Source organism: Cnephaeus nilssonii (assembly GCF_951640355.1).
Source record: "Cnephaeus nilssonii genome assembly, chromosome: 6".
Lineage (NCBI taxonomy): Eukaryota > Metazoa > Chordata > Mammalia > Chiroptera > Vespertilionidae > Cnephaeus > Cnephaeus nilssonii.
In genome coordinates, this window is record NC_137077.1 from 11,169,951 (window position 1) to 11,196,387 (window position 26,437).

The 26,437-nt window shown below is 42.3% G+C and overlaps 1 protein-coding gene across 2 annotated transcripts in view; it reads right to left on the bottom strand.

Annotated features, from left to right (window-relative positions):
• Window positions 1–384: 384 nt before the first annotated feature.
• The window catches only part of POLR3B (RNA polymerase III subunit B), a 101,125-nt gene continuing 75,072 nt past the window's right edge, over window positions 385–26,437 (bottom strand). For both annotated transcript variants that reach the window (XM_079774442.1, XM_079774443.1), the window contains exons 24-28: window positions 16,817–16,920; window positions 16,032–16,198; window positions 8,940–9,053; window positions 5,961–6,134; window positions 385–1,093 (exon numbers count right to left, since the gene is read on the bottom strand). In XM_079774442.1, coding sequence (XP_079630568.1) covers window positions 964–1,093; window positions 5,961–6,134; window positions 8,940–9,053; window positions 16,032–16,198; window positions 16,817–16,920 — 689 coding nt within the window. In that variant the 3' untranslated portion in view covers window positions 385–963. The remainder of the gene's footprint in view (window positions 1,094–5,960; window positions 6,135–8,939; window positions 9,054–16,031; window positions 16,199–16,816; window positions 16,921–26,437) is intronic.

Here is a 26,437-nt window from a genome sequence, read left to right on the forward strand (position 1 = left end):
CGGATCCATGGAATTATTTTCAGATATTCAACACTGCACGTGGTACGATCATGGAGATTCAAAATAGTAGCAATTAAGTCCATAAGATAAAGGAACATCCTTGGCAAACTTGCTTCAGATGGTAGGAATATGTTTATTATATTTCATCAAGCTTAAAGTTAAGAAGTTTGGGTGTATAAAGGCAAGATTCAATTGTTAGAAAAATTTATCCTCTCACAGTAGCAGATACGAAAGCCACTGCTCTATCAATTGCACCCTTGGTGCTTCCCACAGTTCTTCCCTTCACATATTGCTCAGATCACAGTCAACCGATTCAAACAGATTCTCTTTTTAAAAAAATATATGTTTTTATTGATCTTTTTAGAGAGAAAGGGAGAGGGAGAGAAGAAACATTGATGATAGAGAAACATCAATTGGCTGCCTCCTGCATGCCCTCCACTGGGGATTGAACCCACAACCCAGGCATGTGCCCTGACTGGGAATTGAACCAGCAACCTCTTGGTGCATGGGACAATGCTTAATCAATTGAGCCACACCGGACGGTTTCCAACAGATTCTTTATATGCAAGTTTCATACAAACCTTTGAGTTTTATTTAACCCCAAACAATCTTTTTAAGGAGGACGGTTTTTCTAACAAGTAAATTTTAAGATACCAGAACAGAAATAAAAGTTTATTTATCTTTTAGGTCATGTCCATTTGCAAATCAAATTCAGTACATGAACGAGGAACTGCATTACAGTCTACATTGCTGGCATCTCCTTCCATGGCCCGAGGCTCACTGGTCAAGGGGTGTCCAGTCAGTCTTCTAGTGTTAAAAAGTCCTTTCCATCGATTTTTTCTTTTTTTCCGAGAGAACATTCAAAGGAATTATTCACAGGAGCAGACATGGTCCTCAGTCCCTTCTATTTTGCACTGTGTTGGACATATGGTTTGTTCTCTTTCAATAGTCACCTTCCCATCCTCACTCATTGTATTTGGCCAGTTTTAACCTGGGGATAATGTTCATAGACTGCAGTTCCTGGAAGAGCAGCTTGCAGGCATACGGAATACGAAGGGAAGACACGTGACAGGACGACTTGCAGTAATGGCACCTGAAACCCAAGTCGGCATGTATTAGAGGGACAATGACTCAGAACAAAGGCCTGCATGTAGGAAGTGAGAATTCTCTCTAACAAATTCTACTGCCATTCCATCGAGTTGGTTTTCTATTCCTCAGTGTTCAGCCACACTATCCAAAATGTACTTGTGTGTCCCCAAAGTAAAAAAAGCCTCCAAAGAAGCAAAAACCAAAACAAAACAATGACCACTCCCCCGGTTTTAAAAACACATACTTTTAATCAGGTAATACCATACTTCTTAGACCTTTCTCCTTAAAATGTAAAACATCTGCCAATATAGTTGTTTTGAATAAGCCCCAAAATCTGAACCATCTGAAAGTTACTCAGATATAGATTTTTCATTGTTGAAAGCATTTTAAACAGATTCAGTCTCCATGTATTGATAAGCATCTACTACAATGTACTATTCTAGGCAAGAGCTCCACATTTACCACTTGACTTCTGTCACTGAGAGACTTGAAGCATGCTGGGAAAGATGGGACTTTCATACAGAAAGGTGGTGTCCAGGGCTCTTCAAAGTTGGTTATTTCTATGAGCATTGGGAGCTACTTTACTTACTGGCCCTGTGTGTGTGCACATATTCCCATTTAATCCTTACCACAGCCCACATTCCTAATCAACATGCCTACTATGCTATTAGGATTACCTTTTCTCTTCCTTCAGCCAGGGAACTTAAAGCCATTGATTAGGTCTTAATCAATGGCTACAAGTGAAAAAAGGTCCCTGGGGAGAAAATGAACTATTCTGTCAGGTTTCAGACCTAAACAGAGCCTCACCCTATACCTCAAGGATCTGGGGCACCTGGGACAGTAGGTACCCAGTACAAATCCTGAGACTTAATAGGTAGAAAACTAGGTCCTCCCAGAAAACAGGGGAGAACATGAGTGCAAGAGGAACAGCACCAAGGCTTGGAAGAGGCAGTGCTAACTGGGAACTGGAGGGAGATCCCTCAGAGAACAATAAAGGCTATTCTGGAGGGTGGTAAGGCACATGTGTAAAAAATGTAAACACGCATATTATTGAAGTAATCACAAAAGTGGCAAAGATGTGCACAAGAATGTTCGCGGTCACACGATTTACAATAGCACGAAGCAGGAGACAGCTCAGGTAGTTCTGTGAGTACAGGACACTTACGCAGGAGAACACTGTGCAGACACTGAATGCAATGGTGCAGACCCATATTTACTGCAATGTAAAGGTGTCCAGGACACACTGTGAGGTGAAAAAAGCAGTTTGCTAAACAGCATGGTCCCAAGCGGGTCCTCAAATGGGTTTCAGTAAAGGTATGAAGTCCCCAAAATCATATGTACCAAGATTTTTTTGGTATCTATTTAAATTTCCCTGCTATTAACAATCTAAAAAAAATTCATGATTTAAAAACAAAAGTGGTAAGAACAATTGGCAAACAGAGATGTCCCCCAAAGTCACTAAAATATTAACAGGGGTCATCTCTGAGTGGTGGGAATTCTGACTACTTATATTTTTTTGTAACTTTGAGTATTTTATAAAGAGCAGGGATCATTTTTGTAATCAGCAAAATAAAGCTTGTATTATTTCAGAAAAGAAAATCACGGAGGCTGAGAATTTGAATGTGCTGGTGGTGAGTGACTATACAGACAGGAGCTTCTTGAGAAGAGAATGGGATCCATGCTTGGGCCCCTACCAGGAGCTGCGAGAGCTTAAACTGCGGAGTATTTGACTCTATCCACAGTAATAATACAAACATGAGAATTACTTTTCCTAAAAGATTACCTAAAGATCTTTTTAATGCATGACAGTTTACGAATTATGTTTTTAATGTGCCTGGGTTGGTCTAATTTATTCAAATATCATGTTCTTGCCTTCACTGAATTGGAGAAATGCATTTAGCTGGAGCAACTTCTTGCAGATTCTCCTGTCATTATCCTGTGAATCCAATCCAGGCTAATCTACTTAAAATTTCTATGTGTGCTGATTCACGATCCAGAAAGCCCACTAACCTTCTCTCTTATGAAATATTTCTCCACTATTTAAAATGTTCCAATGCATATATACACATACATGCATACACAAATAAAAATACATACATATATAAATAGAAATATATAAATTACCTTACCCTGGTCTGAACAACTCCCAAAGAAAGAAACTTGACCCAAACAATAATAAAATAAACTGATTTTTTCAGGGCAAAGCCAGCAAAAGGAGGAGGCTGTGGCTTCATATGAGAAATGATTGTCCAGTGAAATATCTTCCATGAGCTAATTATCTTAATAGGGTTTTTCTTTTCTCTGCAGTTTTCCTTCTGGACCTCTCTTTTGTGATTTATACCCTTCGTGTCTTCTGTAGAACAGTCTTGCTGTAAACATCCCCATAGCAATGCCTTACTAATGTGCAAATCAGCGACAAAAGGCCAGTTTCAAGGTTCTGAACTGCTCTAATTACCCAGCCTCCATTGTGCTGTTCATTAAAGAGCGACTCCCTCCAACAAACGCCCGTACTCCCTCCCACACAACCCAGCACACACGTCAGGTAACATGGGAAAAGGACAGCATCATTATGCTCCTCTGCCTGAGAGCAGCACACGGAGCCTGCCAGCCTTGCAGACTGGATGAGGATGCTTTCCTGTTGGCAACAAGGGTGTAAGTAGGCCATTCAAAATCAGACATACAGTACACCCAGGTCTGTTTAATTACAGTAAAGACCCTTAAACTGTGTAACCTGCTTTAGTGCTCTTTGAAAGGATTTCAAATACAATACACATTGAACACATGAGCTTCAAAATTAGGCACTGCCATCAGATAATCTTTAAATGTGACAGAAACGAAGCAGGAAAGAAGATACGAAGTTAACAGAATAACATTGAGACCAATTATTGCTAACTTTCGTTTTCCCGAGTATTCAGCATAAGAGGGCAAGGTTTTCAAAGTGCATGAGTAAATATGATCGTTCTTTTCTTTCTCTTTTCTCCTGTCCTTTTCTCTTTTCCGTCCTTTCTTCCTCCATCTTTCTTCCATGTTCTTCTTTTATTCCCTCCCTCCTTTCTTTTTTCCCTTCTTTCTTCTTTTTCCTCTTTCCCTCATTCCCTCTTTCTTTTTTTTTATTTTTCCTCTTAGCCTTCCTCCTTCTTTCTTCTCCCTCCCTCCCTCCCTCCCTCCCTCCCTCCCTCCCTCCCTCCCTCCCTCCCTCCCTCCCTCCCTCCCTCCCTCCCTCCCTCTCTCCCTCTTTTCCTTTTCCTCACTCTTCCTCTTTGGGGGTGGGGAGGTGGGGGGTGGCACATGAGAGAATGCAGGGAGAACAGAGAAGAAAAGAAACTCTTTTTTGAAGTTTCATGATCCCTATTGGTAATAAAATGACTCTTCTGCACCATCTTTTCAAAGTAAATTACTTAAAAATCCTTGTGCCAAATTTAAAGATTTAATCATAGTGGAGCTAAGTTCCAGGCATCTTCCTATTATATTACAGCTTGTTGTTGTTACACAGGACAATAAAAGGCAAACTCAATATGCATTTCTAAAGACCCATGTCACTGATACGAGAAAGAGCTAAGTTTACGCTCAGAATATTGTCACCCCATCTCTGCAACCTTATGAAAGGCAAATGGCCACCTCTGGTATTAGTTTTTAAAATGAGATAATTTCTTCACAGACAGGTCTCATCGACTCTTCTACACCAAAATAATAAAATAATTGATTTTGGCTAAAAGGATTTGACATTTAACTAGCAAGGTATACACTGTGTTCTAAGAAGGCCACTCATTATCCTTTTTTTCCTTCACTGTTGAAAGTATTACAGATGTCCCCTTTTATTTCCCTCCATCATTCTGACTCTTAATTTGCTTTATTCAACCAAGAAACTGGCAGCTTAAGATGGCAAGAAGTTGGGGGGGACTCATAAGGAAAATGTGGCCCATGTTACTAACCCTCAAGCTCTGGCAATGAATGCTCATCTGGGCCTAACTACCCTTCTGGGGACTGCCCATCCCTAGGGAAAGGGGCTCTGGAAGGGAAGTGAGGGGTGATGAGGAAGATGAAGCTACTTCCCATCCCTGCAGCACCTGCCTCAGATGTTGTCAGACCTGCTCTCTGATAGACAAGTGAGAGAGACTGGGGAATGCAGGCCCTCCTGCCTACAGGGGTATTCAGGGTTCTGGATCATGACCAACGCTAAGCAGAGTAGTGGTTCTTTGGTGGTGCAGTAGAACCATTAAAAGGAGAAAAGATGCTCTAACAACACAACAAAAGGTATGCAGCATCACCTTTTAAAATGGACTTTGTGTACTGACTGCACCGAACTAATAGCCTGCGAATCAGTTTACCTACTGACAATCCTAGTGCCAGTTAGCAATATGGTCTCTGCCATCATGGGATTCACCGTCCAAGTTGGAAGCAGCTTGCTATGCAGACAGAGTACAGACAAGGGGTCAGGGTACCAGGTTATGGTCCTGGTCTGTCACTAATTTGCTATAAGATCTGGGGCAACACACTTGGCTCTTTAGGTTTGAAGTTAAATGAGGGCATTCGACACAATCTTCTCTAAAATGTTTCTATTAACAATATGCTATAATTGTAACATCTACCAATGACTCTGCTAGGATTTTTACAGGTGAAGTGTTATAAAAGGTACTCGAGATAATAGTAACAAGATGATGAAGTCCTTAGTCCTTGGGAGTTTAAACTCCAGCTGTGTAAAGAGCAGGACATTAGGTAGACAAAGTGAACATGTACACATAGAATCCCCAATTCCAGGAAAGCATGGACTGGAAGGTTGGAGAATATGTAGGTATGATCTAGAGTCAATTCTCGAGCTGTGCTTTAAGAGGCAGGAGGTGTAGTATGAAAGACATATGGTATCCACTTACCAGCCGGAATACCCTAGAAGTCCACACTGCCCACAGACATCAACCTCAAAGGCATCACTTGAAATCATTAGTCGCTCTAGTAAAAGCATACTGGCTCCATAACCAATTAAACAGTCACGTTCCATTTCTCCAAGACGCAAACCACCATCACGAGATCGACCTTCAGTGGGCTGCCTTTGAAACAAGTTAAACACAAAGAGGCCGCATCACAAGCTGGCTAAGAGCTCAGCGCTTTGGAGCAGGGCTCACCTGGATTCAAATCACTTATTAGGCAGTGACCTTGCGCATGCTGCTCAGCCTCTCAGCCTCATTTGTAAAACATACATAAGACTACCTGTTCCAAAGAGCCTTAAATGAGCAGAGATGTGATCCTAGTGGTTGGTTGCTATTTTTATTTTTAAATAGAAATAATAAGTAATTATTTAAATAATGATATAATAATAGACACACAGCATATAAAGTACCAGTGCTAGCATTACGATTACAATCACTATCATTATTATTAGAGAGGGATGTCTTTTGAGTATTTTCAGAGATGTCTTAGTTCTTTGTTATTTAAAAACAGAAAAAGTGAGCACAACAGAGTGTGGAAGAAACCCGGGTCCTCTAGCAGTTTTTCCCAGGCCTCCAGGGAGGAGCTTTACTATTAAATAAACATGGAAAGAAGCAAATGGATTTTTATAAAATTTGGAATAGATCAGGACTCACCTGGAGCCAGATGGGAGGTTGCCCAGAGACCTACCTCCCCAGCCCCCAGGTGTGAGTCCCATACGAGTCCTTCTTTCGTGTGTGAAAATGCTCCATTCCTTTTCAGAGGGAGCACTTGAACTGGGCAGCTATTAGCCCCTGAATGGACTCCCTGTGGCTTATGTATCTACTGGGCTTGAGAATACTTTAAAAGATTAAGAATCCAGGATCCAGAGATGCAGGTAAAATTAAGAGATTCTGAAACAACTTGGGCAACCCCACCTAGGTACTGGTGACATAAATTATCAGTGAGAGAGAGACAGAGAGAGAGAGTCACGAGCACCCTGGCCAGCTTATTTTGGAGTGACACTCCTTGGAGGTACTCTGAGCAGGGGTGGACTATAAAGCTGTTTGCTTAATTCCACAGCATCTTTTAATCTTTGTTATTGTTGCTGCCAGATTGCCAAAGAGTTAAGAAGGTAAACACATGATTGCCAGCACATGCTGAAATGTTAACTTGTGTTGTTGATAGTTACAATGGAAAATCAATTTAAGTTGTATATTATTTGTTGAAAGTAAATCTACATATGAAAAATTTATAAGTAGATCTCAATGAACACACTGAAGTGGAAACTTCATAGCTGAGCACAACATATATAAGCTTTTATCTGCTAGTAGAACCCCCAGAACAGGGGAAGGATCCTTCCACCTGTGGTCACTGGACAAGTGAAGGTGGTCAGATCACATGTGGGCAGAACCCAAAACTTGAATTTTAACCAAATGAGATAACTGACTATAGACAAATGCACTCCAGGCTGTCTTCATATGGAATACACAAAAGTAATACTAAAGTAATAACTTTTTTTATACAACGAAGTAAAACATAGGAAATAACTGCTTTGACATTTATATGACTCTGAAATAGTTTTTGGATGTTGTAAGTGAAATACAAGTTCCGGAGGGGACAGTATGCAGGGGAAAGATACACCTAACCCAAGTAGGGTCTCATTGCTGAAGTCAATACTGGCTTGAGAATCTCAACTTCTCTTCCCTCTTCTGTAATTTAAGCACACAAATGCCTATCATTTCAATAGGCATGTGCATTTGCTCAGTTTTACATGGTCAAGGGATTGAGTCATCTACACCTCTCCTTTGATTTGGAAAACAAAACAAAGACCCAAATATTAGCTGCTTCATCCTCTGCTCCCTCCACTGCATTGTAACATCTAAGCAATGCTCCATGAAAGTGGACAGGGACCTGGATATTTATCGAGCATCTCCTATGGATCGACACCTTACACAGTCTATATTCAAACACCTGACATTCACCAACATGCTGTGTAGTGGGTTTTATTGTTTCTACTTCATATAAAAAAAAAAAAAACGAAGCTGAGAGACGTAAGGGATCTGTCCAAGGCTCATGGTTGTGCTACAAGATGGTGATGAGTTCACATCTATGTCATTCTGACCCCAAGACCTGTGCTCCCTCCCCTGGCTCAGAATTCCTCATCCTTGGCAGTAGTGCCATACTGAGTTGGGTAATAATTCTTGGAGGTAAAGACTGTGCTGTGCACTGCAGGATGTTTAGCAGCATTCCTGACCTCTAGCTGCCAGTAGCTCCTTCCTTGCCCCCCAGTTGTGGCATCCCCAAATGTTTTCTGATGTCCCAGGGAGGCAAAATTGCCCTGGTTGAGAACCACTGCCTTAGGCTTTACTGCTCCAATTGGAATATGTAGTAGTAAGAACACATAAACTTGGTATTAATATCCATTCGTCAAATCCAACATTGGGCTTGAATTGAGGATACACTGGTGAAGGGGTATACATGGACCCTGGAGCTTATGCAAATAAGCATGCAACTACAGGTGCCTTATGCTCCAATCACAGAAGTTTTAAAAAAAAATGACAACTGTGGCTTAGGCTACCAATAATGTGTGCATGTTTTCTGTGCACACATGGGTACCTGAGGTGTACTGATATGCATGTGTGTGTTTAAGTGTACTTACATTCTTATAAAGGAACTGTTTTGAACAGGACCATACTTGTAAACTGGTACACAGTAAACGATTACATAGGAGAATACTGTGAAGACCTACGGAGGGTTTGCTCTTGTGCTTGTAAAATGATTTTTAATGTAAATCAGACATATATAATTTTTGTTGATGCCTAATACCCCAAAGTTTGAAATCTCAGGGAAACAGAAACTTGGTTAGTCTGCTTATTGCTGTACTTGGAAATACAAGGGAGACTCGACTGCACTGTAAATTCCTTTTGTGAGTGCTCTTCTCTTACCTGGTAAGGACAGCCCGTGGTCCCCGGGCACGGGCATGCATCTTATCCAGCACCATGTGTTTCAGCTTCTGGTAGTACACGGGGCCGAAGTAAATGTATGCTTCCAAAGGCTCACTGAAAGAAAGGTCAGAGTTTGGGGTTAAGAAACTAAGTTGGGCTAACAGGAGACAGCCTTTTCTAGGTCTCAGCACTGACAGGTCCTTATTTGTTTATGAACAGGTTTATGAGTGAGTGAAAGAAAATGAAAAGGCTAGATCTGAAAATATGAAAGTACCATTGAATACATTAAAGCAGGGGTAGGGAACCTTTCTTTTGCCAAGGGCCATTTGGATATTTATAACATCATTCATGGGCCATACAAAATTATCAACTAAAAATTAGCCTGCTATATTTAGTCCAAAGTTTAATTAACTCACCCCTAGTGCTTTGGCAGAGCCAGACCAAATTATTTGGCAGGCCTTATATGGCCCATGGGCTGGATGTTCCCCACCCCTGCATTAAAAGGTACAGTGTTTAATTAAGAAATAAAATGTAAACAGCTTGTGAAACTGTGTACGGAACGGTGCTTCCTTCACTGCTCCCACCCTAGCCAGGCCGCCATCCTTTCTACCTGGACTACTGCAGATAACCTTCTAGTTGGTCTTCCTGCTTCTACTCTCCTCTCTCAACAATCTCTTCTTCACGTAACAAGCCAGAGCCATTCCTTCTAAAATGTAAATAGCAGCAGGTCACTCTTCTGCTCTAAATTCCCAGTGGTTTCCCACTGCACTCAGAATCCGTATCATCCAAATTTTGCATGTAGCCACAGGTCTAAGGTAATGTGTGGCTCCTGCCTACATCTGATTCATTTACTACTTCCTTTCTCCATGGCTCATTCTACTCCCTAACACTGGCCCCTTCATTGTTCCTCAAATGTAGTAATGAATCTTTAGAAATATTGTAGTAAGAGTTTAAAGGAGTGAATATTTTAATGCTTTGACAGAAGAAACCTTTTTTCTTAAGTCTGAAGCAAGAGTAGCCAGAGGATCGATGACTTTAAAATTATTTTTACTGCCCCAGAGCTTCCTTCCTGAAAAAAAAATAAATAAAATCTACCATGTGTCACTTAATCTATGACTTAATCTGTATAACAATCTGTCATCCCTATTTTTTAAAATATATTTTATTGATTTTTTACAGAGAGGAAGAGAGAGGGACAGACTGTTAGAAATATCAATGAGAGAGAAACATCAATCAGCTGCCTCCTGCACACCCCCTGCTGGGGATGTGCCCGAAAACCAAGGTACATGCCCTTGACCAGAATCGAACCTGGGACCCTTCGGTCCGCAGGGCGTTGCTCTATCCACTGAGCCAAACCAGTTAGGGCTGTCATCCCTATTTTTAAGATGAAGAAAAAGGCACAGAGGGTCCAAGAGGTTAAATAAGAGCTGGTGAGTGATGCAGGAAGCTCCAAAACCAGGGCTCTCCCTGCCATGCTGGCCAGTCTTGAGCCAGGTAAATATGGGCCACAGCATGATATAAGAGTGGGAAGAGCAAAAGACATGGCAGAAAGGCACATAAATACATCTGCGCCTGCTTGCTTGCTATACCTTATACTTTCTGTATCATTAGCAAAGGCTTTTGCACTTATCAAGCCATTCCGTTAGCTTAAGCACAACTAGATTCTTGGAAGACCCAAAGTGGAGTGGAATAGGGTGTCAGGAGACCCTATTCTTGTCTGTTTGTCACATAGTAATTATATGACTTCTTTATCTCAGTTTTCTTAGTTGTACAACAAAGTGATTGGACCAAATTTCTTTCTAGCTCTAATAATAAATGATCCTATTCCTCCAGAGTATGATTGCTCATGGTAGAATTTATGGAACTCTGTCACCATTTCATCATCAACTGAATAAGGCCATATGCAGTTTTCCCTCCTAACTATGCTGAAGAATGTGACAAAGGGTGAAAGCTGGTAGGTGAATATGTTTGTAAGCCCTTTGTAGAACTCCGAGATAATTGGGAAAGAAATGAAAACACTGGCTGGGTGTAGAGGACAGTGATGTAGACATAGCCATTAGCTATCTATAGGAAGCAGAGCATAAGACATTCAAAACTTTCAGTAAAATTATGTTCAGAAGGTCCACCAAAATGGTTCATTTGTTTTGCACACTTTCTGGGCAACTTCTGCATTATTTCTGGGTGAGAAGCAAAGACTAAGATGATTAGTTTTGCAATAACAACAGCATTTTCTGAAATGGACCTCAGCTATGTTACTGAATTATTTTTTAAATGGACCATTACTCTTTCCCAGTAATGTGATTTTCTATAACATCTCAAGTATGATACAGCTAAAGAAATCCATATTATCATAGGCTGGATAAATCATTTTAGAAAGCACTCAATGCTTTTAACAGATACAGATTTTGACCATTTTAATCACATCTGGATAGTCCATTTGCAGCACTGAAATCAAGCTGTGTGTTCTCACACATGCTTCCACACTGAGTTTCAGTTGTGCATTTTAGGTTTAAAACCTCAGAAGAACAGTATAAACACTGTGTCCCAGAGTTTTACCTGGCATAAAAATACTGAAGTGTGTCTTAATTTGAAAACTGACTTGACCCTTTAAAATCATGTGCAAGTCAAGTTTCAAAACCTTGTCTTTCACAATAATTTCAGGGATATCTGTTTCTCCCAGATAAAAAGAAAACCCATCCCTCTGCCTGTGTGACCTGCTCTTCCCTTTCCCCAAACTCACTTCAGGCAGCACCACTATCTCCTCACTGCATGGCAGCCGGGCTGGCCTCTTCCAGTTCCTGAACCTACCAAGATCTGTACCTTGTGAGGTGGTAAATATGCTTTTCCTCTGCATGAAACACTTCAGAAGCTTCACTCTTCTCATCCTTCACATTTCTGCCTTCCCACAGGGGTCCCACCTTCCCACAGGGGTCCTCTAACCTACTCTTTGTCTTCATTCAGGTGACAGCTATTTGTATTTATTATTTGTTTTCATTCCTTTATTCAACAAATATTTATGGAGTGTGCGCTGTGTGTCAGGCTCTATGCTAAACACTGGAAATAAAACAGTAAACAAAACAGACAAGCCCTGCTCTCAAGGAGGTTACATTATACTTGTGGAGATAGACAATAATATTACATAGGTAATATCCTATCTAATAAAGAGCAATATGCAAATTGACCATCACTCCAAGACACAAGATGGCCACCCCCATGTGGTCAAAGATGGCTGCCCCCATGTGGACACAAGATGGCCTGCAGGGGAGGGCAGGTGTGGGCAGTTAGGGGTGACCAGGCCAGCAGAGGAGGGCAGTTGGGGGTGACCAGGCCAGGAGAGGAGGGCAGTTGAGGGTGACCAGGCTGGCAGAGGAGGGCAGTTGGGGGGGACCAGGCCTGCAGGGGCGGGCAGTTGTGGGTGATCAGGCAAGCAGGGAGGGCAGTTAGGGGTGCCTGGGCCGGCAGAGAGGGGCAGTTTGGGGAGTCCAGGTCAGCAGGGGAGGGCAGTTGGGGGGAACCAGAACTGCAGGGGAGGGCAGTTGGGGGGGCTAGGCCTGCAGGGGAGTGATTAGGGGGTGATCAGGCTGGCAGGCAGAAGTGCTTAGGGGCAATCAGGCACAGGCAGGCGAGCAGTTGGGAGACAGCAGTTCTGGATTGTGAGAGGGTGCAGGCTGGGCTGAGGGACACCATCCCCGTGCACAAATTTCATGCACTGGGCTCCAGTTATTATATAATCTACTAGAGGTCCGATGCACGAAATTCGTACAAGGGGCTTGGCCCTCGCAGCCCTGACTTCATCCAGAAGGTCGTTTGGAAGGACATCTGGAAGGTCGTTCAGCTGTCTGGTGTAATTAGCATATTACGCTTTTATTATTATAGATATAATAGAGGCCCGGTGCACAAAATTCGTGCACGGGGGGGTGTGTCCCTCAGCCCAGCCTGTACCCTCTCCAATCTGGAACCCCTTGAGGGATGTCCGACTGCCCTCTCACAATCCAGGACTGCTGGCTCCCAACTGCTCGCCTGCCTGTCTTCCTAATTGCCCCTAATCGCTTCTGCCTGCCAGCCTGATCACCCCCTAACCATTCCCCTGCCAGCCTGATTGATGCCTAACTGCTCCCCTGCCAGCCTGTTTTCCCCTAACTGCCCTCCCCTGCAGGCCTCGTCACCCCTAACTGCCCTCCCTGCAGGCCTGGTCCCCCCCAACTGCTCTCCCCTGCAGGCCTGGGTCCCCCCCAATTGCCCTTCCCTGCAGGCCCGGTTGCCCCCAACTTCCCTCCTCTGCCGGCCTGGTCACCCCTAACTGCCCTCCCCTGCAAGCTTGATTGCACCCAACTGCCCTCCCTTGCAGGCCTGGTCCCTCCCAACTGCCCTCCCCTGCTGGCCTGATCGCCCACAACTGCCCTCCCTTGCAGGCCTGGTCCCTCCCAACTGCCCTCCCCTGCTGGCCATCTTATGTCCACATGGGGGCAGCCATCTTGTGTGCTGGAGTGATGGTCAATTTGCATATTACTCTTTTATTAGATAGGATATAAAAGCCTAAGCAATCAAACAACCAGTCAACCAGTCAATTGGTTGCTAAGACGCACAATGACCACCAGGGGACAGATGCTCAATGCACAGGATCAGGCTCCCTCCTATCTGGATTGGACCTGCGGGGATCAGGCCTGAACCAGCTATCTGACATCCCCTGAGGAGTTCCGGATTGTGAGAGGGCACAGGCCAGGCCGAGTGACCCCACTGATGCATGAATCCATGCCCTGGGCCTCTAGTCCTATCTAATAAAAGAGTAATATGCAAATTAACCATCACTCCGCTACACCCACAAGCCATGCCCACCAGCCAATCAGGAGCAAGTATGCAAATTAACCCAACTAAGATAGCTGTGGCCACGGAGAGAGCAGGAGGCTTGGGTTTCCCCGGCAATGGAGGAAGCCAAGCTCTCTGCACACCCTGGCAGGTCCAGGCCTCCACTCAAGGCTACAAAGTTTCAATTATAGAAGATAAATAAATCCCAACAAAAATAGTGGCAGCCACGGAGCTGGAGAGAGCAGGAGGCTTCTTGAGTTGTCCCCGGTGATGGAGGAAGCCTAGCTTCCACAGCCCTGGCCTGCCTTGGCCTCCTCCACTCAAGGCTACACAGTTTCAATTATAGAAGATAAATAAATCCCAGATACCAGGGCCTCTGCTTGCGTCGCCGGGGGGCATGGCTGGCCTGCAAATCACCACAGGCCCCTCGCCCAGGCCACCCCATGCCCCAAGGGAACCCCACCCTGATCCGGGACACCCTTCAAGGCAAACCAGCTCTGGCCCCCACCCGTGCACCAGGCCTCTATCCTATCTAATAAAAGAATAATATGCAAATTGACCATCACTCCAACACAGAAGATGGCTGCCCCCATGTGGACACAAGATGGCCACCAGATGGCCAGCAGGGGAGGGAAGTTTGGAGGAATCAGGCCTGCAAGGGAGGGCAGTTGTGGGTGATCAGGCCAGCAAGGGAGGGCAGTAGGGAGGGACCAGGCCTGCAAGGGAGGGCAGTTGAGGGCGATCAAGCCTGCAGGGGAGGGCAGTTAGGGGTGACCAGGCCGGCAGAGGAGGGAAGTTGGGGGCGACCGGGCCTGCAGGGAAGGGCAACTGGGGGGGGACCAGGCCTGCAGGGGAGGGCAGTTAGGGGAAAACAGGCTGGCAAGGGAGCAGTTAGGCATCAATCAGGCTGGCAGGCGAGTGGTTAGGGGGTGATCAGGCTGGCAGGCAGAAGATGTTAGGGGCAATCAGGAAGGCAGGCAGGCGAGCAGTTTGGAGCCAGCAGTCCTGGATTGTGAGAGGGATGTCCGACTGCCCGTTTAGGCCCGATCCCAGTAGGATCGGGCCTAAACGGGCAGTCGGACATACTTTGAAGGGTCCCAGATTGGAGAGGATGGACACACCACCCCCCATGCACGAATTTTGTGCACCGGGCCTCTAGTCCTATATATTAAAGAGCTAGTATGCTAATTAGACCTGACGGCAGAACAACCTTCCGGAACAACTAGTGGGTGGGGCCGCAAGGCAGCTGGGGCTGTGAAGGCCAAGCCCCTTGCACAAATTTCATGCATCAGGACCCTAGTATATTTGATAATGATGAATCCTACAGAGAAAAATAAAGCCGGAAATGGGCAATACTGGATTGCAGTATTAAATTAAGTAGTCAGGATAGGCCCTGCTGAGAAGTTAACTTTTATCTGTTATTTTTTAATGTCTAATAACAAATCTTCACAGTCAGCTCCTTAGGTCATGGACCATGTCTATTTTGCTCACTGTTATAAACTTAGCACCTAGCTCATGCTCGGTATTTAACATGCCTTTAGTGTGTGGATTGCAAAGTAAGACCTTAGGCCTCTGACAGAGCACTAATTATCTGATATTCATCATATCAATAGAGAGCAAGTTTAACAGCTAAAGAATTTATACATTATATAATTGACTTGTTACTTAAAGTTGTGTAGAAATCCTATTTTGGTAAATTATGTTTTCTATATTTTAAACGATAGTCCCACCAGTAAAACAACACTTCTTAACTTATCAGTTTTCTAAGTTTGGATTTTCTTTTCTCCCTATCCCTGTTTTATTGAGATATAATTGATATAAGACATTATGCAAGTTTAAGGTGTACAACATGTTGATTTGATACATTTATATATTGCAAAATGATTACCACCATAGCTTTAGCTAACACCTTCATCATAAATCTGGATTTTCTTATATGAGATTTCTTAAAGGAGTAAAGTTGATTATCTTAAGGGCTCATACCTCCTCTCCTAATAAAATCATACTTTTTTGTTTTGTTAATCCTCACCAGAAGACATTTTTTCCTTTGATTTTTTAGAGAGAGTGGAAGGGAGAGAGAAAGACAGAAACACCGATGTGAAAGAGACACATCAATTGGTTGCCTCCCACATACACCTGGACCAGGCCAGGGATCGAACCTGCAACTCAGACATGTGCCCTTGACCGGAATCAAACCTGTGACCCTTTGGTGCTCGGGGCCGTCACTCTAAGCACTGAACAACACTGGACATACTTTTACTTTAAGACACCTAAACACACACTTACCCTGTGATGCCAGATGTAACATAGTCTTTCCCCAAGTAGTTATAACCATGGCGAACGAGGTCTTCACAAACATCCTTCACTTTACTGCCTCCAAAGGCAGTGCCGTAGTGGAATCTGCCATCTAACACGCCTGCCTTGCCCGCCAACAGCTCAATTAACTTTCCTACCTGTGGGATTGAGCAAATTAAGTGAGTACCTTCCTGTGGTATAGAAATCCTGTCTGTTTATTTAGCTCTGGCCCTATTTCCCTAAATAATTATGGAACTACTACTATTAATAAGAGTGATAAATTAATAGTAAATATTTATCTCTCTCTTACTGTGTGACTGACTGTTGGAGAAGCTTGACATGTGTGATCTAAGTTTATGTCCCCAAACTGCTAGGAGATAGGTACTATTATTTCCCTGACTTTACCTATGAGGAAACTGAAGTACACAGAGGTTAAGCAACTTTCCCAAGTCATATAGCCAATAAGTGCTGGAGCCAGGATTATAAAACAATAACCATAGAAAGGAAGATGCATTAGGTTCAATACAAAGGGCTCCTTTTTCAGAGGGGTAAGTTTGCCACCCAGAAGACTGCTCTGAAGGAAGGGAAAACCTCTCCACATTTGCTCTGTAGAGGAGAGTAGTCCAGCATTGTTAGGAGCTGAGAACCTAGTTATTTGACTAGGGGTCAAAGGGCCCTTTCTAAATATCAGTTTCAGGGTTCCATCACATCCACTAACTGCAAACCAACTGCCAGCTTTCTTCCTTAAGAGCAGTGCCTCTGAAAACCATCCCGACCGTCATTCGTGATGGGAAGCCGTGAGGGTTCATTATGATGTCCGGACAGATGCCAGAGTCACAAAACGGCATGTCTTCCTGAGGGACGATCAAACCACAGACACCTGGGGGAGAGAAGATTTCATGCCACGTAAAGCAAACTGGCAGAAAGGAAGAATACAGTAGTTAATTGGGATCTCCCTGCCACTATCTCTATTTTTACTACACTCAGACCTGCCCCATGGTCTCTATCAAGAGTAACAAAAGCAATTTCCAATAATCCTGCTAGATGGATAGTTCAAAAATGGCTGTCCTTGCAGAAAGGCAGTGCAGCCCGTGGCCTGGCCTATTGGCGTGACAATCAATGGTGTTGTCAGGCAGCTCGCCCAATCTCTTGTGCCACCGAGATGGAAGAGCAGCAACTTCACTGGGTCCTCGCCCTGTCAACGCCCCTGAAACTTCAAGTCAGCAGCAATTTCACTCCTTGTCAGCTTGTCCATGATCTGCTACACATTGCACTCAAATCACAGGAATCCAAGTTCTCTGACCACCAAACACAGAACTGACCGAATGAGGGGTGTGTTTAAATTATGGTTTTAAAAACCTGTGACAAGAAGTACTCGTGTGTGGCTGACGTGCTAATGGGACTACCTATTGGCTGCAGAGTGCTGGCTGGTTGGCCGATTTTTGCCAGGCTTCCCTGGCTGAGTCTAAACTGCCCTAAGGAATTTTAATTCCTATAGCTTATAACACATTACAAAAGTGATCTTTGGTTGAAGTTGTAAAGTTGAACAATAAAATTAAATAGCAAATTATTCTTGGAAGAAAACACTAAAATTATAAATGTATCCTATGAAAACAGAACAAAACAAAAATCTACCAACTCTGCACACCACTAATAGTCTCTTAAATTAACTGTACTTTATTACTCCTTTAACAGTATTCTAACTTGTAGGAAATTTTGTTGATTAAATACTTGGTAATTCCTCTTACATCCTTTTCTTGGTAGGAGGAATCATCCTACATAATAAAATGGTAATATGTAAATTACCATCACTCCACTACGCCCACGATTGGGCCAGCAGGAGGCGCAGGGGGCGGGACTCAGGGTGGCCGGGGTAGCTGATTGGGCCAGCAGGACGCTGAGCTCGCGGCGCCAGTGGCGCCGCGAGCTCAGCGTCTGTGCCATGGCTGCCGGAGGCTTTCGGAAGGCCTGGGGCACCGGCGGACAGCCGGCCAGGTCCCCCGCGATCAAAGGCCAAAGCGGGGGACCTGGCCGGCTGTCTGCTCTGGCGCAAGGCCTTTCGAAAGCCTCCGCAGCGCCGGAGGCTTTCGGAAGGCCTGGGGCACCGGCGGACAGCCAGCCCGCTGGTGCACCAGGTGCATGATTAAATCATGCACTGGGCCTCTAGTATATAATAAAAGGCTAATATGCAAATTGTCCCCTGGACTGGGAGTTCGACCTGGAGTTCCACGAGAGGGGGAGGGCGCGGAGGGGGGGCGCTGGCCAGCCAACTGCCCGCATCCCTTCCCCACTGCTGGCCCAGCTGATCGGCCCTGATTAGGGAGGGCTGGCCAGACCCCAACTGTGCACAAATTCGTGCACCGTACACCGGGCCTCTAGTAGGAGTATAATTTAGATTGTTAACCACAATCTATATAATTTAGAATTGAAAAACTAGTATACAATGGCATTGGACCCAAAAAATGCTTTTATATTTAGTAAGATAAAATTCCTTTTCCTGTGTATATAAATTATCTGTACCTATTGAAAAGAAATTGCTCTCAAAGAAACGTTTTATTGCTCAGTTTGATTTCTACATACATACTTACACTATTTTAAAATAAAAGTTTGGGGATGTTCAAAGAAAAAGAATGCCATTTGCGTATTTAACGTTGGTTATTAATATTCTGATTTCTAGTGGCTGCCAACAATATGGCAATTAGGTTTGTGGAGTTGAATTCCATTGTATGTAGGTAGTTTAACTGGCTTTTTGGTTGAAATTACATTGTTTATTATAAAGAAAGTATGCTTTCCTACACGAAGAACAGAAACATTCAGTTCACTTTATTTCAAATTCAGCTACAACATGTTAGAATTTAAATCAAGCACAGTGTGTGACCCTTATCTCTTCCCTCCGAAAATCCATCTTGTCCACACTGAAATTATCTGACAAAACACTAGGGCTACTGGGAAATCTACTTGGAGAGAGATGAAATTGTAAATCTAGGTGCACAGATAGCAACACTATTTGGCAGTGAACAAAATGTTAAAAACAACAAATCTTAAAGAGGCCAGTGGTGGGATGTGGTTGGGTGAGAATGTCATTTTGGGCTGGTGTGGAGATGGAGGGTTCGGCTACATCCCTTAAAAACAAACCAAAGAAAAACTTCAGCACCCCTTCGGCAGCAGTTCACAGGGGGATGGATGCCTGCGGCTGCTAAGGAGGAAGCTGCTTGTTCACCCTCCAACAAGAGAAGGTGGGAGTGAGGCGCAGGAGGTACCAAACCCAGGGAGGAAGCAGGGCATACTTATACAGGAGGGGGGTAAGGGGAGGGATATTTGCATTTTGCATTTTCAATTTTAGCCAACAGGTTAATTCCAGCAAATGTAACTTTAAAATGAAAGCAATGCTCTTTCCCTTAAAATCCGAATCTCTAATAACTCTGCTTGAAATCTGATTAATATTTAGCATAGAAGTTCCTTTTGGGGAAGTTATTTTCTAACTAGCACTTTTCTGACATTGCACTTAAAACTACATATAAGTAACTTTCAGATTTTTTTCATTCCATTAGAGCAGTGGTTGGCAAACTCATTAGTCAACAGAGCCAAATATCAACAGTACAATGACTGAAATTTCTTTTGAGAGCCAAATTTTTTAAACTTAAACTCTTCTAACGCCACTTCTTCAAAATAGACTCGCCCAGGCCGTGGTATTTTGTGGAAGAGCCACACTCAAGGGGCCAAAGAGCCGCATGTGGCTCGCGAGCTGCAGTTTGCCGACCACGGCATTAGAGGAACTGCATTGGCCACATCGGAATCAAGGGCACCTGTAAGCCAAAAATTAAATCTTAGCTAACTTAAAATTACTTTAGGCTCTGAAACCCTTTTATATGCCAAGATGGTTCCCATAGCAGACAGCCCTGTGTTGTTTGTTTTGTGTGAAAGTGAATGATAAAAGATCCATGAAATCGACACAGAAAGCCAGAACAGCAGAAAGAACTGAGGGCTCTCCATCATTGCGGCTTCTACCCTCTGCTGACTTGCAGAACAATGGAAGCTACACATCCAACTGCAGATCTAACACAGCTGTGCATTTCATTAGATGAAGAGCACTAGTGACACAAGTAAATAATTAACTTATTCTGGTCCGCTGACTGTGCTTATGAGACCAGTCATAGCTGACAGATTTTAATACAAGTTAACACAAAGAAAACATAATGAGCTTAGAAGTTAAAACAAAATATTTAGACAGAATTTGATGATCTCAAATCTCAAATTAGACAGATGACTGTTAAAAGTTTGCATTTTACTGAATTCATTAGGGGAGAAGAGAGTTCTCAATCTCAGAACCAGACTTTTTTTTTTTTTTCCCTAAAGAAATGGTATTTTTCTGTTTCAGAATTATTCAAATCCTTAATCATAGCAGGAAGCTTTCTTTTATTTTCAAATAAAAAATTCCAGGGATAGAGCATAAAATCTCTTTTCATAAATAAACTCTTAAAAGTTATAGTCACTTTTCTTTAAATGCTGGTTTAAAAATGTAAATGATATGCATTACTCCCTGGGTTCTTGAAAAGATGATGGACTACAAATAAACCATATCTAATGGAAGCTGTTGTAGAACAATTACTGATTCATACCTTAAATGCTTACACAGCATTTCAGATTTTAAAATAAAATTTCATCCCCTGGCCCATGCCTGTGTCTCAACCCTATTGTATATAGCACAACCTCCTGGCAATGAAATGCAAATACACCAGTTTAACAGGCCCCAAAACATTTAATGCACTGAGAGGGGCCACTGGGAATTAGACCACAGACTCTACTACAAAATGTTAACAAGTGAAAATAGATAACAAGGAAAAACCGGCACACAAAAAGAGCAGAAAGGTTCTACAGAGACCCAGTCAAAACAAAATTATTCTATCACCATCTATCTTAGTTTCAAGTTGTAAAGGTGAGAATTTAGGGAGTCTAAGGAAACTACAAGTCTGACCGCCAAGCCACTCAGGAAAGGCAAATCTGGGACCACTGACACCGTTCCCTCAGCATCATGACCCAGACACTAGAGGCTCTTACACCAATTTGTTATTTCTATTTTCATGGCCTAGCAGAACAACATATAAATCATTTAAAGAATAGGTTTACCCAGCAAAAAAAACAGTTAATCTGATGAATCATTCTTAGTGTTTCTAATTATAAACAGCAACTGACTTGTTCAAAAGTCTTTTTTTTTTTTTTAAATTAGTTTTAGTGTAATGGTCCTATCACAATTCAATTAGAAAAAAAGACGGTAAGGATGTAATAAAAATGGTAAGGAAAAACTAAAGCATTCTCATACCATATCAAGAAAGGAAAGCAACTTAATAACAGAAGACAACTTAATAACATCGATGATTCAAGAGATGTTCTGATCGGATTTCAATGTTTTAGCAACATACTAGCAAATGGTTCTCTACTTTGTCGACAGCCAAGTCTCATTTTAATATCACACTGTTTCACTTTTTAATTTAAAAATTTTTCCCTTTAGCAAATCTACCTTCCATAACCACTTTGGGATTGAATGACCACTCTGAGGTTGATATATGTTTTTACTCTTCCTTTTTTGAGCGAGGAAAGAGAGAATCATTTCCCTCAATTACCAAGCATATGCTATGTGACAAGTGCTGTGATGGAGGTGGGGACATATGAAGAGGCTCAGGGATACGAGTCCTGCACAGATTAATCTGACTGAATATTGAAAATTAAAACATTTATACAATTCAGCTTGCCACATTCTAATGCTCTGCTTTCTGCAAGTACCTGTTAGACAAGGCTATTTATTCTGCCCAGTTTGACACTTGGCATGAAATGAAGGGTGAAATGATGCTGTGATTTTTCTCTGTCAGTCATAGCGCAGGAAGAGGACTGATGTCCGGTAAAGGAGCGATCACTGTGCAATGCCTGGTCTTAATGAGGTTCATAAATGTGTGTGTGTGGGGAATGTCATCTGTAAAGGACTCATCAACTCCTGGACTCTCAGATCTATGTAGGGCAGGAGATCAAGGAATCCGGGTGACCTTAATTTGACTCTGTGCTGTTCCACTGACATTGTGTTTCGGGCGGGGGGCACACCACTTTCTGGCAAGCCTTAGTTGTTTGGTCTTTGTAATGGGGATAATTAGCACCTATCTCATGAGGCAATTGTGTCAAAAGAACAGATGAGAGGTACTAATGTCTGAGAGGTACTTTAAGGTCCTTAGAGATAGGCAGCATCTAAATCCAAGGAATTATTATTATATAAGAAACCTAATTATTCTCAGCAGGAAGCAAACTAGCAAAGCAAAGGAGACCAACTTAATGAATGGAAGAAACAAGTGCAGTTGCACTAACTTTGGCTGAAGAGCTGAAAAGAAGCTCACTCCGGCTGGGCTGTGCAGATCATTTCACACGATCGGGACAGTGTCTCCTAATAACTTAAGAACTTCACAGGACTTGGGCTGAGGATTTCCAGTGCGGAGCAGTTACTGCTGATGAATATAGTGGTAAATGGAGCCAAAGAAGCAGCAGGAATGCTTTCAAGTTTGACTGTTCGTATTAAGCAAAAAAAATGTTTTTGCTTTGAATAAGCTCATCTCCATAAGCCTTTATATATTCAGAAATGTAAATCTCTAAATCAAAACGTGAAAGCTAACACAGGTGGTTACTCCCTTTCTTCCTTCCCCCCTTCCCTTTCCAGTGATTGAATTAACCTTCTTTTATTTTCCTCACCACCACCTTAAATAATCCCAAGGGGGAGGGAAGGAGACAAAAACTGTTGAATCATATTAGCTTTGTTCTGCTGTTGAATCACTTCCAGATCTATCACATCACTTGCCACTATCCCGGTTGACATAATTTTAATTCGGCTCTTCCTTACATGTTAACAGATAAATAATGCATAAGAAAACTTGATTAGCTTTCTTATTAAAACATCACTCTAAATGAGAGGAGGCGCTGGAAGACAATACAGTTTTTACATGGCTTTCCCATGAGCAGCTGAATGGCTGATGTGATAAATTTGCATAGTCTGAAGCACACAAAGGGCTGATTAATTGAAACCCTTACAATGCTCCTGGAAGCAGCTATTGTAAAACAATAACCATAGGAACTTGACAAAATACACACGGCTGAATGTGTCAAGAGCTTAATAAAATGTGTTGGGGCTACACTGTTTGGAAACAGAATTGGAGATTTTTATTCTGGGCCATAAAACACTAACCACCCTAATTTCAAAGCTTTAGTTGGATATTTACTGAAAGGTCAGAGGGTTACTGGCTAGCTACTGAAGACCAAAATTTGTTCTTAAAATAGTAAATGAAATAAAATCTCCTCACAATAAAGGTGTCTATATGGACAAAATAATCCTGATTCCTAACATTTAAGCAACAGCTGCCAGAATTTCTTTTTGGACCCAAACTCTGACGGATCATTTGGCAGCACACACCTTATCTTGGGGCTCACACTATTAGCTCCATTGGCCCCTTCTCCCCTCCCACTGGAATCTTTCATTCAAGCAGGATCAAGCAAAGTAGGGAGCCAAAGATATCCGACTTTGAAGCTTTAGTCTGGCAGAGAGGATTTTAGGCAGTCTCAAGTGCTACATGAGTACAAGGTGTTATTATTATTATTACTTTAAATCAGAGTCTTTTCATTCTGTTTTAGAAAACATAATCTAGAAAAAGGAAATAAATAAAGGTGTGGAAAAAGCAAAATTTTTACCCAAACCTTAACAAATAAGCTTTCCTCTCAGCTTTCTGCCACACACAAATTAAAATTTTCCTATTTCCCACAGCCTCTTCATACCTAGTATATAAAATTCCTTAATCAAATCCTTAATAAATTCACCAGGTTGTTGAATCACATTTTAAATGCAAAGTGAAAGCATGTGACCTTATGTGAAAATTTTGTTTAACAAGAGAGAGTCAAAGATGAATCTTCCAAACATTTTTATCCATAAATGCATAATCCTTATGAACCAAAGATACACAGAATCATCGCATTAAAAAACAGTCTTTTGATAAGACTGTACTTCTACTTTAAAACAAAGGGTGACTTTACTCTATTTAAAAGAACTATCTGAGGATTTAGGGGGAGATACTGAGGAGTGTGTGCCATTATCTCAGATTTGCAGTTATTAAAAAACTTCTGTTTGCCAGGACACTCTTGCTCAAATACAGTTCTTCCTCTCCTTAAGAATACTGTTTGGTATTGCTGCCCAATTCTGTGATCTACAGGACCTTTGTTGAGGTGCTAATCCTTTTTCACATGAGAGACTGAGAAATGTTCTTTCAGGGAAGTGATATATTGCTTTCCCCCCACATCAAAGGAATCCACAGTTTCCTCCCTCATTGTGAATAGCAGCAAAAGTAAGAAGAAAATATAATAATTTGGTTTGCCTGAGCACTGAAATTAAACTTGGGAATTCCTTAGGCTGACAGATAATTTTTGTTAAAGAATTAAAAAAATGAAAGAGCTGGAAATCTGCTCACCCTTCTAATAAGTGAACTAAGCATCAGGAAAAGCAAGGCCCAAGATAAAGATGTCTGCTTTTGATGAGTTACCTTCACACAGAACTTATACCAAAGTTCAAGAGGCTTACATAAGTTATTTTAATTTTAATAAACAGTCTAGTTCCAAACATGACTCCAATACACAATATATGTGGATGTCTCTTCCTATCTTTAACTGTTTCTATAAAGGGATCAAGAAAGAATATAAAGAGAAAACATGAAGAACATTCCAGACCCACGCTCTACTCTATTTCCCTCTATGGAGCATCATTATGCATCTATCATATAAGTCTGGCCTCAAGGTATCCAGAAGTCCAGAACATTTGGAAAGGAGATTAAGACTTCAGGGTTTTAATATTTATTTGCAACTGAAATTAAAACAAAATTAAAAAACCTTCCTTCCCTTGTAAACAAATTCACAACTTTGGTGCATAGAAGGTTATTACTACACTACGGGCCTGGTACACAAAATTCGTGCACTAGTGGGGTCCCTAGGCCTGGCCTGCAATCAAGGCCTATCAGGGCCTGGCAGCTGCCGGCTGAGACCTGGGGGCCTTCGGTATGGGGGGAGGGACCGAGGGAGGTTGGCTGGCTGTGAAAGGCTGGCTGTGAGAGTGCACTGCCCCCTGGTGGTCAGTGTGCGTCATAGCAATTGGTTGACCGGTTCAACAGTAATAGTTGCTTAGGCTTTTCTATACCAGTATATAGATCATCACACCTTTCTCAGTACTTTGCATTCCACAAAAGGATGAACTGTTGTAAAGATTCTTATCAAAGACCCAGCTCTTTTGGGGGGGGGGGGACGACTCACTGTGCATTTATTGACGAGGTACATGTGCTCACTTCGGCAGCACATATACGAAAACATTGATGAGGTACATAATGGACTTCTAAAGACCCAAAGAGGGCTGTACTTTATTAAACTTTGAATTTCTCATTAGAAAACTGCACTGGAATTCCATTATCTAGAAGGTGTGCTGTGAGTGAGCCCTGACTGCTTCTCAAGCTGGAGTAGTCTTTATGTTATTTGGGACCCTTCTTCTTTATGAAACACTTTCTCCTTCCTGCATGCTTGGCTTTCTACTTAGTCATCCTCCATTCTTGAGGTCCTAGAAGGCAACACTACTTACTGGGTCACATTTTTAACAGCTACTGATCAAACACTTTCACTTCAATGAGACTTCTCTGATCAATTACACCCAATCTTTGCTTATGGCACAGCACTGATACTGATCCCCTAATAGTAAGTACTAATTCTCCTGCTCCAGTTCATCCACTCATTCTGTCCTCTTCAATCTTTCTCAGCTCTTTTATAACATAAACCACTCCTGTTTAGTCTCCTCTTCACATTTGTTTCATTTAGCTACTAATTATCCTACCACCTTTGAAGTGGTCAGGCTTGAGAAGGATACACTCATGTTCTGTGAAATTAAATCAAGTCTCCTCTGATTATTAGAGAGGATATTTTAAGAGGCATTACGTGCAGAAATTCAACCTATACACTATGCATAGACCAAAAGAATCTCTAACAACAGCTCTCTCAAAGTCAACTTTTAACAAAAGATAAAAATCGGGCAACACACAGGGCCATGTTGCTTTCTGAACACCAAAAATACAAACTTAATGTTCTAATGGAGGGGGGAAAAGAGGTAGGCATAAAGAGCCCCTAAATAAAAATAATCTTTACATTTTTCACATGTTTAGCTTGCAGGTGGTGCTACAAAGAAAAAAACAGTATTTCCAAACAACTTTCCATGTCAAGAGTGAAAACTAAGTTCAACTAACTACGGGTCCTACTGTGGCATGTATCTAGACCAATCACAAACAAATCACTGCAGGAATCATGGTGTGACACATACACCCTGAAAATTCACAACACTATAAATT